At 36.8% G+C, this 14,752-nt stretch overlaps 1 protein-coding gene across 2 annotated transcripts in view; it reads right to left on the reverse strand.

The window, feature by feature from the left end:
- Positions 1-14,752, reverse strand: part of CFAP299 (cilia and flagella associated protein 299) — a 593,714-nt gene that overhangs the window by 561,679 nt on the left and 17,283 nt on the right. For both annotated transcript variants that reach the window (XM_059924005.1, XM_059924006.1), the window contains exon 2: positions 13,496-13,626. In XM_059924005.1, the coding sequence (XP_059779988.1) occupies positions 13,496-13,626 (131 nt within the window). The remainder of the gene's footprint in view (positions 1-13,495; positions 13,627-14,752) is intronic.

The following is a 14,752-nucleotide window of genomic DNA, read 5'->3' on the forward strand; positions in this document are numbered from 1 at the left end:
GGGCTTGAATTTAGTTTTAAAACTTCATTCAAATTGATAAAGATAGCAAAAAGCTACATGCCACAGGTTTATTTAAATCATTCCATTTCTTTTTTCAAAACTTTTACCTAATAACTTGTAATAATCAGGTTAAGACTCATTAAACTTCTCACTTAAGGCATGATACTTAGAAAATGTTTTAAAATCTCTAGTAATCAATTCTTAAACTAGAAACCCACTGTGGGCTCTGGCCTAGATTTAAATCTTCAGCTACATACCAACTGAAGGATTTTGGCCATGTTTCTTGATTTCTCTGTGCCCAATTTCATCATCCATGAAATGGTTTTAATAAGTAAATACTAATAAAAGCATTTTAGTACTAAATATCTGAATGTTATTACGGGTTCAATAATGTTAGCTATTTTCATTATCAATTAAACAATGGAGGCATAAAGCAAAAATGCCTCTAACTAGCTCAGTTAGCCAATGAGTTACCCAGGTAGTAGATCTTGATTTCTTAATGACAGAATCAAGCTCCTGTCTTCAAATAAACATTTTCTGCCAAAGTCTTATCATTCTACTCATCCCTGTTCCCCTGGTGCAGTTAAAACCAAAAAGTATTCTATTTATCCTTCATCCCTCAGATACCATTGATTTTCTGCTCTGGTTTTTTGTCCATTCTAAGCACAGGTCCCTTGCCTGGACTACAGATTTAGAAACAGCTGGGGACTGACTTGTTTTTTAGTTCCATGAGAACCAGACCTATGTTAATTAAGTGTGTTTTTAAAAAATCCTTAGACTCTTAAAATGGGGCTTATAAAAGATTGATTTAACCCCAGAGGGAAGAGGTAGGGGAATGAATTAGGGAGATGGTTAGAAGGTAAAGCCCTGAAGAGAAGAGTTAGTTTGTTACGGTGATACCAAATAAAGTGATAAGCAGGTAATATTGGTAGAAAAATCCAAGAGACAATCCAGATAAGTTACTATTATCTGAGTGCAAAAATGAATAATAAACATGACCATCTTAAGTTTATACCAGGAATGCAAGGATAGCTCAGTATTAGAAAAACCTTAAGTATCTTTCTCCACTTTAATAAAGGGGAAAAAAACCATATGATCGTCTATCTCAGTAAACTGCATATAGAATGGAACTTTCCAGGTCAAACACATACAAACACACACATGTGCACACACACACACGTGCACACACACACATGCACACACACACCACTATAAACAGGGAAATAGTAGACACCATCCCTTTAAAATCAGGAACAATATAAGAAAGCCCACTATCAACATTCCCATTGACCCATGTACTTGAGTGCCTTACAAGGACAATTAAAAAAAGAAAAACAAATTAAGCAAAATAATTGGAAGAAACAAAACGATATCATTATTTGCAAATGATATGATTACCTACATTGAAATCCCACTGCCCCAAATAAACTACTAACAAATTATAAGAAATATAGTATATATAGTGCAATTCATATTTCTGCAAAAATTTAAACATGATTTTTCTAGAAAGCATACATTTAAATGTATGAAAGGAAGAAAGCAAGGGAAATAAATTAAATATTCTAGGGTAGGTATATTAGGAGGAAGAGAAGTGCAATTGAAAATGGGGGATAAAGAAGGAAAACATTAAAATTTTTTCATTAAAGAGGAGCCTAGTAAGGACTCATGGAAATAGCATGCAATGGAAAGAAGAGCCCAATCAGATAAACTCTGTGTTCTGAGGTCCTTAAATTAAAAAGGGACTGGGAAGCATGACTTCAGCTTTGCTTTCTGAAACAAATACCTTCAATGTTCTTGGTATTTTTTAAAATTTTTATTGAAATATAGTTGATTTACAATGTTGTATAAGTTTCAGGTGTACAGCAAAGTGATTCAGATATATATATGTGAATATATAATTTTTTTTTTACATTCTCTTCCATTATAGGTCATTACAAGATATTGAGGATAGTTTCCTGTGCTATATCGTAGGTCCTTGTTGGTTATCTATTTTATATATAGTAGTGTGTATATATTAATCCCAAACTCCTAATTTATCTCTCCCCCACCTTTGGCAACCATCAGTTTGTTTTCTATGTCTGTGAGTCTATTTCTGTTTTGTAAATAAGTTCATTTGTACCTTTTTTTTTAGATTCCACAAAAATATAAGTGATATCATACATTTCTCTTTCTCTGTCTGACTTACTTCACTCAGTATGACAATCTCTAAGTCCATCCATGTTGCTACAAATGGCTTTATTCCATTGTTTTTTATGGCTGAGTAATATTCCACTGTGTGTGTGTGTGTATGTGTGTATGTATATATATATATATATATATATATATATATATATATATATATATATATATATATACCACATCTTCTTTATCCATTCATCTGTCAACAGACATTTAGGGTGCTTCAATGTCTTGGCTATTGTAAATAGTGTTGCTATAAACATTGGGGTGTAGGTATCTTTTCGAATTATGTTTTTCTCTGGATATATGCCCAGGAGTGGAACTGCAATATTATATGATAGCTCTATTTTCAGTTTTTTAAGGAACCTCCGTACTGTTCTCCATAGTGGCTGTACCAATTTACATTCCCACCAACAATGTAGCAGGGTTTCTTTTTCCCCACACCCTCTTCAGCATTTATTATTTGTAGACTTTTTAATGTTGGACATTCTGACCAGTGTGAGGTGATACCTCATTGCAGTTCTAATTTGCATTTCTCTAATAATTAGTGATGTTTTCATGTGCCTCTTGGCCATCTGTATGTCTTCTTTGGAGAAATGTCTTTTTAGATCTTCTTCCCATGTTTTGATTGGGTTGTTTGGTTTTGATATTGAGCTGTTTGTATATTTTGGAGATTAATCCCTTGTCAGTCACAGTGTTTGCAAATATTTTCTCCCACTCTATAGGCTGGCTTTTTTTGTTTATGATTTCCTTTGCTGTGCAAAAGCTTTTAAGTTTAGTTAGGGTCAGTTTGTTTATTTTTGTTTTTCTTTCCATTACTCTAGGAGACAAATCCAAAAAGATACTGCTGTGATTTATGTCAAAGGGTGTTCTGCCTATGTTTTCCTCTAAGAATTGTATAGTATTCAGTCTTACAGTTAGGTCTTTAACCCATTTTGAGGGTTTTTTTGTGTATGGTGTTAGAAAATGTTCTAATTTCATTCTTTTACATGTAGCTGTCCAGTTTTCCCAGCATACTTATTGAGGAGACTGTTTTTTCTTCATTGCCTCCTTTGTCATAGATTAATTGACCATAGGTGCGTGGGTTTATCTCTGGGCTTTCGACCCTGTTCCATTGATCTATATTTCTGTTTTTGTGCCAGTACCATTCTATTTTGATTACTGAAGCAATGTAGTATAGTCTGAAGTCAGGGAGTCTGATTCCTCCAGCTCCGTTTTTTTTTTTCTCAAGATCGCTTTGGCTATTTGGGGTCTTTTGTGTTTCTACACAAATTTTAAAATTTTTGGTTCTAGTTTTGTGAAAAATGCTATTGACAGTTTGATAGGGATTGTGCTGAATCTCTAGATTGCCTTGGGTAGTATAATCACTTTGACAATATTGATTCTTCCAATCCAAGAACATGGTGTATCTTTCTATTTGTTTGTGTCATCTTTGATTTCTTTCATTAGCATCTTATAGTTTCAGAGGACAGGTCTTTTGCCTCCTTAGGTAGGTTTATTCCTAGGTATTTTATTATTTTTGATGCAATGGTAAATAGGATTGTTTCCTTAATTTCTCTTTCTGACCTTTTATTGTTAGTGTATAGAAATGCAACAGATTTCTGTATATTAATTTTGCATCCTGCAATTTTACCGAATTCATTGATGAGCTCTAGTAGTTTCTGGTAGAGTCTTTAGGATTTTCTATGTATAGTATCACATCATCTGCAAACAGTGACAGTTTTACTTCCTCTTCTTTTCCAATTTGGACTCCTTTTATTTCTTTTTCTTCTCTGATTGCTGTGGCTAAGACTCCCAAAACTATGTTGAATAAAAGTGGAGAGAGAGTAGACATCCATGTCTTGTTCGTAATCTTAGAGGAAATGCTTTCAGCTTTTCACCATTAAGTATGATGTTAGCTGTGAGTTTGTCATATATGGCCTTTACCATGTTGAGGTAGGTTCCGTCTAAGCCCACTTTCTGGAGAGTTTTTATCATAAACGGATGTTGAATTTTATCAAAAGCTTTTGCTGCACCTATTGAGATGATCATATGGCTTTCATTCTTCAGTTTGTTAATGTGGTGTATCACACTGATTGATTTGCAGATATTGAACAATCCTTGCTTCTCTGAGGACAAAGAAATGCCAAGAAGAATCCTAACAGACAGGCTTTGCTAAGTTTCCCCCAGTTTACTATAATTACCTCATACTCCTTAACCTGTCATATTCCTTGATAACTGTCCACTTTTCATCAAATCTAGTATAAAATACTCAGGTCTGTTTCTTTAGGTCTTTATTGCCTCTTGAAGGATGCTGTATCATGTAAAACTTATATTAAATAAATTTGTATCCTTTTCTCCTGCTAATGTGTTTGTCAATTCAATTTTCAGATGCATCCAGGGACCCTAAGTGGGTCGAGGACATTTTTTCCTTCCCTACAGCTCTCAGAACCAGGAATATCTACACTTTTTGTCAATGGTTTTGTTGCTCCAGGTGGACATAATGAATTATGTAATGTAAATATTTACCTCTTTGCATTATCTTCCCAAATCTGGCATACATTTTGGGCACTAAGCTCAATCACAGCTTCACTGTATTTCTTCCACCTTTACTTTTTCTTCTCTACCTTTTAAAGTCTTGTTGCTATGAGACATTCCTATTTCCCTTGTTAACTCATATTTATGCCTCATATTCTTTTGTAGAGATGAAGATTTAGATGCTGATAGAAAGAGGAAGGAATGGAATGAGGAAGGGACAGGATGAAAGAGATGTTTTGAAAGCTGTTTCACAGACGTATGATCAGGCACCATGGTATTAGAGAATGAAGAAAATTGAGATTGAGCAATCAGGTAAGACATCGCAATAAAAGTCAGTCTGAAGAAAAATTGGATTAGCAACATGTAAGTAGAGTGAAAAATGTATGAACGTAGGAGCAAATCTGAACAAAGGAGTCAACAGAAATCCATTGTTAATTGCCTTTTAGAATTGCTCACAAGTAGACTTTGAAGATATTGTAAAATATAACGCCTATAGAGTTTTTTAAAAAATGGTATTACCAGCATTAAAAAATGGAACTTTTGTATGGGGAGTGGATCTGTAAGGGAACAATAATGAGACTTTTTTACTATTTTGTTATTGGTTTGACAACACAGTATTAAAACAAACATGGAGTTAAAAGCCCAGGAAAGAAGTCAGGATTGGAGATCTGACGCAGGAAAACTGGAAACATAAAAGTGATTGATATATGAAAATAGTGGAGTATAAAAAGGGTGAAAAAAACAAAGAACTGTCCTTTGGGATAGATCCAAATTAGTGAGAAGGAAGAAGATACAGCAAAGATAGTGGACAACAGCAAACAGAAGAAAATGGGAGGTTAAAGGTAATAAAAGTCAAAGATAGGGAACATTTCAAGAAATGGATAATTCCAAATTGCTGTTAAAGGAATCAGTAGACGTCAACCAAGCAAAGTGAATCTGAGAAGAAATCCTTGAATTTGCCTACAAAGGGACTATGAATGAGTATTGAATGAATCAACACAATTTAAACCAAGAGCTAAATTAAGAAAAACAAACAAATCTAAATAATATTCTGAAGAAAAGGGCTATAACATTTTTAAACATGTGAATTTCATTTGCTTTTGATTAATCATTAGCTGAACTATCAATATTGGATTTTGTCTACATAGTTTTCTCTGTGACTATTTTTAGATTTATTTTAAGCTCAAATAGGCTAAGATCTATAAATGTGGCAATGTTAACAACTTGCCAAATACAAAAATAATCAATTCATCTAAGCAATGGGTCCATTTACTCTCTGAGATAGAATTAATTGCACTTATGAGCATGTTCATATAAGTACTCAACTAAAGAATAATATGGATACACCTGTAGATAGATAGATAGATAGATAGATAGATAGATACAGATAGATACAGATAATATGATGTTCCTTGAAAAGATCAACACCATCTGTAATTACTTGCTTGTTGGAGAGAGAGGGAGGGAGGGAGAGAGAAAGAGAAGGAAAAAAAGGGTGAAAGAGAGGCAGAGGGAAGGAGGGAGGAAAGGAGGAAAAATTCAGTGTGTAATCTCAGTGATGTTACAATATCCAACTAGTTGAGAGTGAGCATTTACCAATACCATATATTGCAAACTCAGGGGTGGAGTTAAACCTCAAGAATCCAATGACTTGTAATTATTATAAAGACCAACAAGCTCAGAGTCAAGGACCCTAACTTTGAAAGTCATGAAGTTGGTTTACTGAACACGACATCCCTTGAGGCAAAATAGATAGGTGGTCAACAAAGGAACTACTCAATCTGTATCACAACAAGAAATCAAAGTTAATTATCTGAGGTTGAAGGCAGCCATCACAATAGAAAGTCAGGATGTCTTGCCCAGTGTGTCTACCTGATCCAGTTCTCAGACTAGGAACCTGCTGACTAAAGAAGTTACCCTGTCCTAAAGGAATAGACCTGTAACACTATATCAATTATCCATTGCAATGATTCCCTCTGTTCTTCCCCCAAGGGATCTTTAACCATTTACTTAAATGAGTAGACACTAAGGAAAGGAGAATAGCCAGATAGCTGATAGAGTATTGGGTGCAGGATCATAGCTGAGATTGGTACCTGGAGATCCAAAGCATCATCATGGTCCCACTATTAGAGTGCAGGCATAGGAGGGTAAGATAACACATGGAATCCTGGCCAAGGGTTGGTTTATAATAGGTCCACTGTGTCCATGGATCCACCCAGGGATCATTGATCTGAATATCTGCAATGATCTTATTCCCAAATCAGGTCACATGCTAGGGTACTGGCGATTAGGATTTCAACATACCTTTGCTGGAGAACACACTTCAACCCATAAAATTCAAGGATGGCCTTAAATTACAGTAGGGAAGAAAAACTTTCCCAAATGGGCAGAACTTCAGGTGACACATCTGATCATCCACTTTGTGTAGAAGGATAAAGAAAAAGAAATGTCCCAAAGATTAGAAGAGACTCATAAGCAATGGTGAATGGTCTGGTTGGCTGGGCAGGAAACTGTGAAGAAAAAAGGTGGAGACTAGGAATGTCTGAGTAACGTGGATGGACATAGGGGAATGAGTACAAGTGTGAAGATTTTTATAACACCCACCAAAAATGATGCACTAAACAACCCAAACAGACAAAAAGCCTCAGCCAGTTGATGTCAGCCAGCCTTGTCAGCAGTCTTCTCAATACTGGCATGACGGACACATGAACAAAGTAGAGCAGAGGAAGGCTATCCAAGGACCCAACAGCATAGACTCCCACTTACCGAGGCCAATCTAGCTACTTCTACTTCTCCATGTCCAATTTGCCAGCAACAGGGACCAATGTTGAGCCCCTGGTAGGTCATTATTCCTCAAGGAGAACAATGGACTCAATTTGACTACACTGGGTCCTTTTTATAAACCAAGAAGGGACAACAGTTCATTCCCACAGGAATACTTACCTATTCCAGATATGAGTGTGCCTTTTCTGCCTCCTTGGTCTTAGTTGGCCCCACTATCTGGATGCTTACAAAATGCCTGATCCACAGGCATGGAATCCAACACAACATTGGTTCCCAACCAGGGAACCCGCTGTACAACAAAAAAGGTGTGGGAGAGCGCTCATGACCATGGGATCTTCTGGCCATCTCACACAGTGCCCCATCAGAAGCTGTCAGCCTGAAAGTGTTGGAATGGTCCACTTAAGGCACAGCTGAATCACCAGCTTAGAGGCAACACTGTTCAAGGATAGGGCGCCATCTTTTAGAACACTCTTACCAGGGAAAACGGCAAGTGTCTCACTGAACTACAAACTATGGCTGCCACGTGAGCACTTTGGGCGTCTTGTGCCCAGGGAACAGCAGGCAAGACAGAGAGACACTATCTTGTGACGAGTAATTGCTGCTGATCAGCAAGAGAGATAGGACTGTCGTTACAGAATGGGGGTAGAGAGTAACAAGTGACAAACTCGAGTGGCCCACCCAGCTACCTCTTGGTACGCCCTTATAGAATTTTAAATGAGAATGAGAAATGCAACAACCCCAGCCTAAGGACAGTAGGATTACCAGGGCCTCCACCATCTTATGATTGAGACTCAGAGAGGTGACAGCTGAAGGCAGAGGATTTAGGATGGATAATGGAAGAAGGAGATGATGAGAACCACCTCTGGCCCCCAAACCAACAGCAGTGATGGGGACTAACTTTCCTCTTCTGAGTATCCTGCCCAGGAGAAAGGCCCTCGGTGCTCTGGAAGAACTGCTCCCTGCATGCACAAAATGGATCTCTATGTCACAAGGGGCGAACTGTGGCAGGCATGTGGACACATCACTCAGATATCCCTTGGAGAAAGGCCTCTCTGCCTGGCTGTGAGGAGTTGCTGAGCTGACAGCCTCCAGCTGTGAACCTTTCCAGGGTCTGCCTCAGTTTCAAGCTGAGATCACACTTTTGGGGGCAGCCCTCAGGCAATGACTGGGCACAGAAGAGGTACCAGGGCCTGAACATTTCACCCAATGTGGGACTTCTTTAATGGACAACCTTTACCCTGGAGCTTTCCACTGTGCTGGGAGAGTCTCTGTAACTTCGGCATCAAGATTCTGACCCTGCTTAGTCCTGTTTCCTCACTTTTCCTTTCACAGGTGTTACGTCCCCATCAAACCTTCTGCACTCTTAACCCTCACTGTCTGCCTCCTGGAGCAGCTAGTCTGCGACAAGCCACAACTCCATATTTTTTTGTTTAAGAGCTATAAAATATATGAGAATAACTTTTAAAACATAAAATATTTGAAACAAAGCAAAAAGTTGAAACCATTTCACAGAAGTCAGATTTTATCTAGCAGAACATTTTAAACTTACAGAAATTCATTTAATTCACTAGCATATGGTATTCACTTTTGATCATAAAGTGAATGGAGTAAAGTCATTTTACATGAAACAAATTTTGGCCTTTTATCCAGCTTCATCTTCATAAAATTAAAAGAGCATGTTATCAATTAATAGATACTTCCAACTCCTATTTTTAAAAACAAATTGAAGAAGAATACTCCAATCATACCAGAAATAGTTGACAGTTGATAAACTGACTAGATTGGCTAGAATAAAAAAGGTTGGGGACTTGTCCAACTTTTTAAATTTAGTCCCAGATGTACCAGAGGATAAAAGGACACAAGAGCCTTCTCCTTAATCACCACAGATATCCTCTTCATTTCAGCAAAAAAGATCACAGGGATCCCTATATATTCAGCATCTGAGACTCCTGTCAAGCTCACTTTACAAGAATTCCCAAAGGCTCATCACAAAGTCTCTTGAGAAGATAGCAACAGCCAAGCAGTATAATTATCAGTTCCACCAGGGCTGCCATTTATTCCATCTATGTTTCAGATTCTGTGCTTCAGTAAAATAAGGTCATTATCTCAGAAGCAGTTTTAAGAAGAGCTAATTCATCTCCTGAAAAGATAAGCTGACCCAGAGTGAAGAGGCCAATGGTCTTACAAGCTCATCCAGGGAAGTGTTCCACCTGAGATATGACTCAGTTATAGCTACTAACTAGATCCCAAGAACCCAATATTCAACTTCTGTGCAAACAGTCAAAGTCTATCTCTCCATCACCCATAGAAATCAACTGAACTTCTCACTGCAAATAGAAATTCTCCAAATCTTATGATGGGAGCTACCTGAGTAACCACCAGCTAAACTTATCCTATCCCTTCCTTCCAAACTTTATAGTCTCTGCCTTGTGGCTACTAAACCCAGCTGGCATGAATCTCAGGGGAAGAGAGATGAGAGATGCTGTTTATGTGATAGTGAAGCAGAGATGGCTTTGAAGCAAAGCTTCAAGAAGCCAGGAGAATGCAGAGCCCACCTACCACCACCACTGCCACCACCACCAATCCAGTACATGTGGAAATGAGTGGCCTCTAGCTGGCACAACTTTAGGGGGGAAAAAAGTCTTAGCAAGGGAATAGGCACAAGTTAAAACAAAGAGGTAGAGAGAATGATTTGTGAAGAAGAAAAATTTATCATAGAATTGAGGCAAAGTAAAAGTGTCCATCTTCATACCCTTGTTTGCCTGCTTGGCTCCTACTTATCCTTTGAAGGTAAATTTAGCAGTCATGCCTTAAGAAGAGCCTTCCCTGTTCTCCACACCCTTCAAATCTTGACTTAGTACTACTTTAGGGTGTTGCCACAACACCTATGATAGCGTATGTTATCTTCCATTGTAACTGCCTTTTTTAATTGAGATATAATTCACATACCATAAAATTCAAACTTTTAAGGTATACAATTCAATGGCTCTTAGTATAGTCACAAAGTTGTGCAGTCATCACCAATATTTAATTCCAGAACATTCTTTCACCCCAGAAAGAAACTCTATACCCATTAGCAATCATTCTTCTTTCACTCTTCCTTCCAGCCCTTGGCCACCACAAATCTACTTTCTGTCCATATGGATTTACCTATTCCGAACATTTTATATAAATGGGACTATACAATTTACAATCTTTTTGTCTGCCTTCTTTTGCTAAGCCTAATGTTTTCAAGGTTTATCCATGTTGTAGCAGGTAAGAGTACTTCACTCCTTTTTATGACTAAATAATATTCCATTTTATCTATGTACCACATTTTTTTATCCATTCATCAGTTGATGGATATTTGGGTTGTTGCCCCTTTATGGCTACTATGAATAACGTTGCTAGGAACACTGGTTTTTAAGTGGACCTCTGTTTTCAATTCCCTTGGATATACATCTAAGAGTGGAATTATTGGGTCATATGGTAACTCTATGTTTAACTATTTGAAGAATTGCCAAACTATTTTCCATTGTATACTCCCACCAGCAATGTAATTGTCTTTCATCTATCTAACCCTCAAATTTCTTGAGGTCAGGGACTAAGTCTTATATTCTATCGTACTCCCAGCACCTAGCATAGTGCCTAATGGAGTATGGTTGTCTATGAGTATTTGTGAAGTTAATGACTAAATAAAGGGTCAAAATAATTTTTTTCACTTTATGCCTTCTTCTGGCAAAATACTTATCAAAATACCCCCTCCCAATATCTTTAACCAGACTTTTTTTATCTATGAAACTATTCTAAGTAAGTGACATACTCTTAGGTGCCAGCACTTCTTGAAACGGGTGCTCTATGATTGCTAGTGAAGAGGATTGTGATCTACTTGGGGCTGCTCACCCACACATTAGAGAAGTTAACGTAAGATAATATGATAGTAGAATCACGTGTTTCCAAGTTGGTACCAGTTGGCGGGCAGTCACATGTTCATGCATATTTTCAAAGTGATCCTCAAGCAAATATAAGCACAGGACATATTTGGTGTCCACACTCTGCTGGCCCTGCTGCCAATAACACTACAATGGACCTGGCAGGGAAGGAAAGAGGAAACATATGGGGCCCATCCCACTACAAAGGCAGATGAGAAGATGCGCAGATGAAAAGGCTTTCCGATTCTAGCAGCTCTGGGTGGGGATTAGTATCCCAAGACTGGCACTTAAGTAGTCTGATGACTTCCAGCTCTGGCCAGTTAAAGAGACTATCGATAGAATAAATACTCATTTTGAGCCAAACACAAAATGGACATGTACATGGATAGAATTTATATGACCAACATGACCAACTCCTCTTGATATAAAACAGGATACAACTCTAATAAAATATGAATATACATTAATTCCTTATAAAATCTCACAAAAATCTCTATACTTCTGCTCCTGACTGATAAACATTTATTGATTAAAAACAGAAAGAGAAGACTCCCCTGATGTTTTATATGACACATCACATGTACACATATATTTTGCATCATTTCAATTTTCTACAAATAGAAGCCAAGTATACTTGTGTTGCATAAACTAGTGAAGTTTTATATAAATTTACCTTTGGTAAGAAGAATGGCCCCTTCAAAGATCCCCATGCCTAATCCTATCAGTATGTTACAGTACATGACAGAAGTGACTTTGCAGATGTAATGAAGGTTATAGACCTTAAAATAGGGAGATTATCCTAGATTATCTAGATGGACCCAGTGTGATCACATGAGCCCTCAGAAGGAGAGATCTTTCTGTGGCTGGAGTCAGGGAAGACTTGCATAAGGAGAAGTCAGAGAGATTTAAAGGTTGGCAGGATCTTGACCCATTCTTGATGGCGGGCGGCCACATGGAAAACATGAGACGGAATGTGGGCAGCCTACAGGAGCAAAGAGGAGTCCCCAGGTTGACGGGTGACAGGGAAATGAGACCTCAGTCCTATAATCACAAGGAACTGAATCTGGCCTGAATGAGGGTGGAAGCAGACTCATCCACAGAGCGTCCAGAAAAGAACTCAGTCCAGCCAACAACAGGATTTTAACTTTGTGATATATGTAGCAGAGAATCCAGCTGAGCCACTGTACTCTGATTTCTGACCTACAGAACTATGAATAAATACGTTTGTGTTGTGTTCAGCGACTACGTTTGTGGTAATGTGTTATGACAGCAATAGAAAACTAGTATATTACTGAATGTTACTGTATTAAATGACAGTATTCTAGGGTTCTGAAATACAAGAACCACTAGAACAATCAATTAAAATTGCACATTCCCAGAACCAATTCACATTCCACTACCAAATGTTATTTTTATAATAAATACATGGGAGACTTCTACTCATAATTACTGGGTATTTTTTAAAATGTTATCTAAGAACAATATACCAATGTCTAAGTAATTTTTCTCACCAACATTTACAACTTTAGCATTCATTTTTAAAAAGTAAATAGATAATTACTTTGTCAAGTCTTTTTCAGTTTGTCTTAGTTTGATACGGTTCACTTTAGGTGTACATCTCTTTCCTAACATACTTTATTAGATTCATATTTTATATAACCACATATGAGTCATATTAACAAAAGCCAGTGATCGTTAATAGAGGTCAATGAATCAATGTTCACAAAAATGTGAGAACATAAATGAAGCCAAAGATTTACAGGCCTCAAAAGTACAAAGAGCTCTAAGACAAAAGTCACTCATACTTTTAGTATATAAATGTGTAAAGCCAATAATATTGAGCTATGTGTAAACAGGACTTTATTGGTATGATGGCCATATTTTGGTATTTATATTTTTAAATTTGTAGCTCACAGTTGCATGTGGCTTTATCGCAACCATATTACAGTTCCTCCAGTTCCTGATCTGCAGAACAGATGCTTAGAATATTCCAAGTTCTACCTGCTCCAACCAATGTTTCTAAATTACAACAATGCCAACAAAATTGGATTTTTCCAGACACTCTACAATATAATATAAAATCCATTTGGAACAAGGACACTTACTTTTTCTGAGTTCTTTCAGCCAACCTTGCAATCTCTATCGCTGCCTTCCTTGCTTCGAAATCTTCCCTTTTCACCACCTCTCCAGTCCCGCGGTAGCCTAGCTCCACCAACTGGCGGGCCAGGCCTTCATCCTAAAAAGAAAATCAATTGTTACATTTGTGGATTAATGAGACATCTTATTTTATCTAATGTACACTGAATAATTGTTTTAAATGAAAAATCAAATGGAATATTTAAATATGAGACAAGAGCTATTAGATATGAAAAGTTAGAATTCTTTCTAACAATAATTTGATAAACATCTGATTTGTCATCCCTTTCCCAGAGATGTAAGATAAAAAAATAATAACATCAAGCACTAAATTTTCTCTAAGGGATTGCAGGACAAAGGTCTGTAATGTTTTTAATCAATTTATGAGAACAGCTGTAGATAATAAAGTATCTTTCAAACAATAAAACTATAGACAATAGTATTTATACAAGAAAGACTTTTTAAAAACCAACTGCACAAAAAGAAAATTGGGTTGCTTTCAGCAAGTTCAACATTTCAGAGACTTACTTCCTTGAAGTCAATTAACTGACGACACAGAGCATTATAACTTCAAATACAAAACAAAGGATAGATGAATTTCCTATTTGAGTAGAAAGATATTGTTTCCATATAATGTTGGTACCAATAAAAGCAGAGAAGTAGAAATCCAAGAAGATGACAAGAAGCTTCAAACTGAAAAAATTAAAATTTCCCCACAGTCCTTTAGACCTTTTATATTTCAGTTACTTTAAGAACTGTCACACACATTTTTGTCACTTGCATAGCATAGTCAAAAAAGAACAGCATTTCCCCGAAACTTGAATAGGTGACGTTTTACTTGAAGTTACTAATATAAAGGCTTATGTATTACATAAAAATATGTATATTAACATATTACATTATCCTTACATTAAACATGAAATGTCTGAAATATAGAGAAAACAGCATATATTTTATTGTTACAGACCCTTACTTACTACATCACTGCTGAATGCAAGAACTGTCTAACAGAATTAAATAAGAAAACTTAAGATTTGTGGTTAATAATCTATACAACCCATGGTGGCTATTTTAAAGTTCCAACTATTCTAACAAAAAAATTTAGACACCATCAACCTAGAAAACTTTGCTACTTTTCTTTGCTAAACACTAAAAGCAAATGCTGAACTCTGTGTAGCAACATGGATACATTTGCCAAGTTAAGGCAAAGCACCAGGCTTTGCACA

The sequence above is a fragment of the Balaenoptera ricei genome, chromosome 5, assembly GCF_028023285.1.
Source record: "Balaenoptera ricei isolate mBalRic1 chromosome 5, mBalRic1.hap2, whole genome shotgun sequence".
NCBI classification, from domain to species: domain Eukaryota; kingdom Metazoa; phylum Chordata; class Mammalia; order Artiodactyla; family Balaenopteridae; genus Balaenoptera; species Balaenoptera ricei.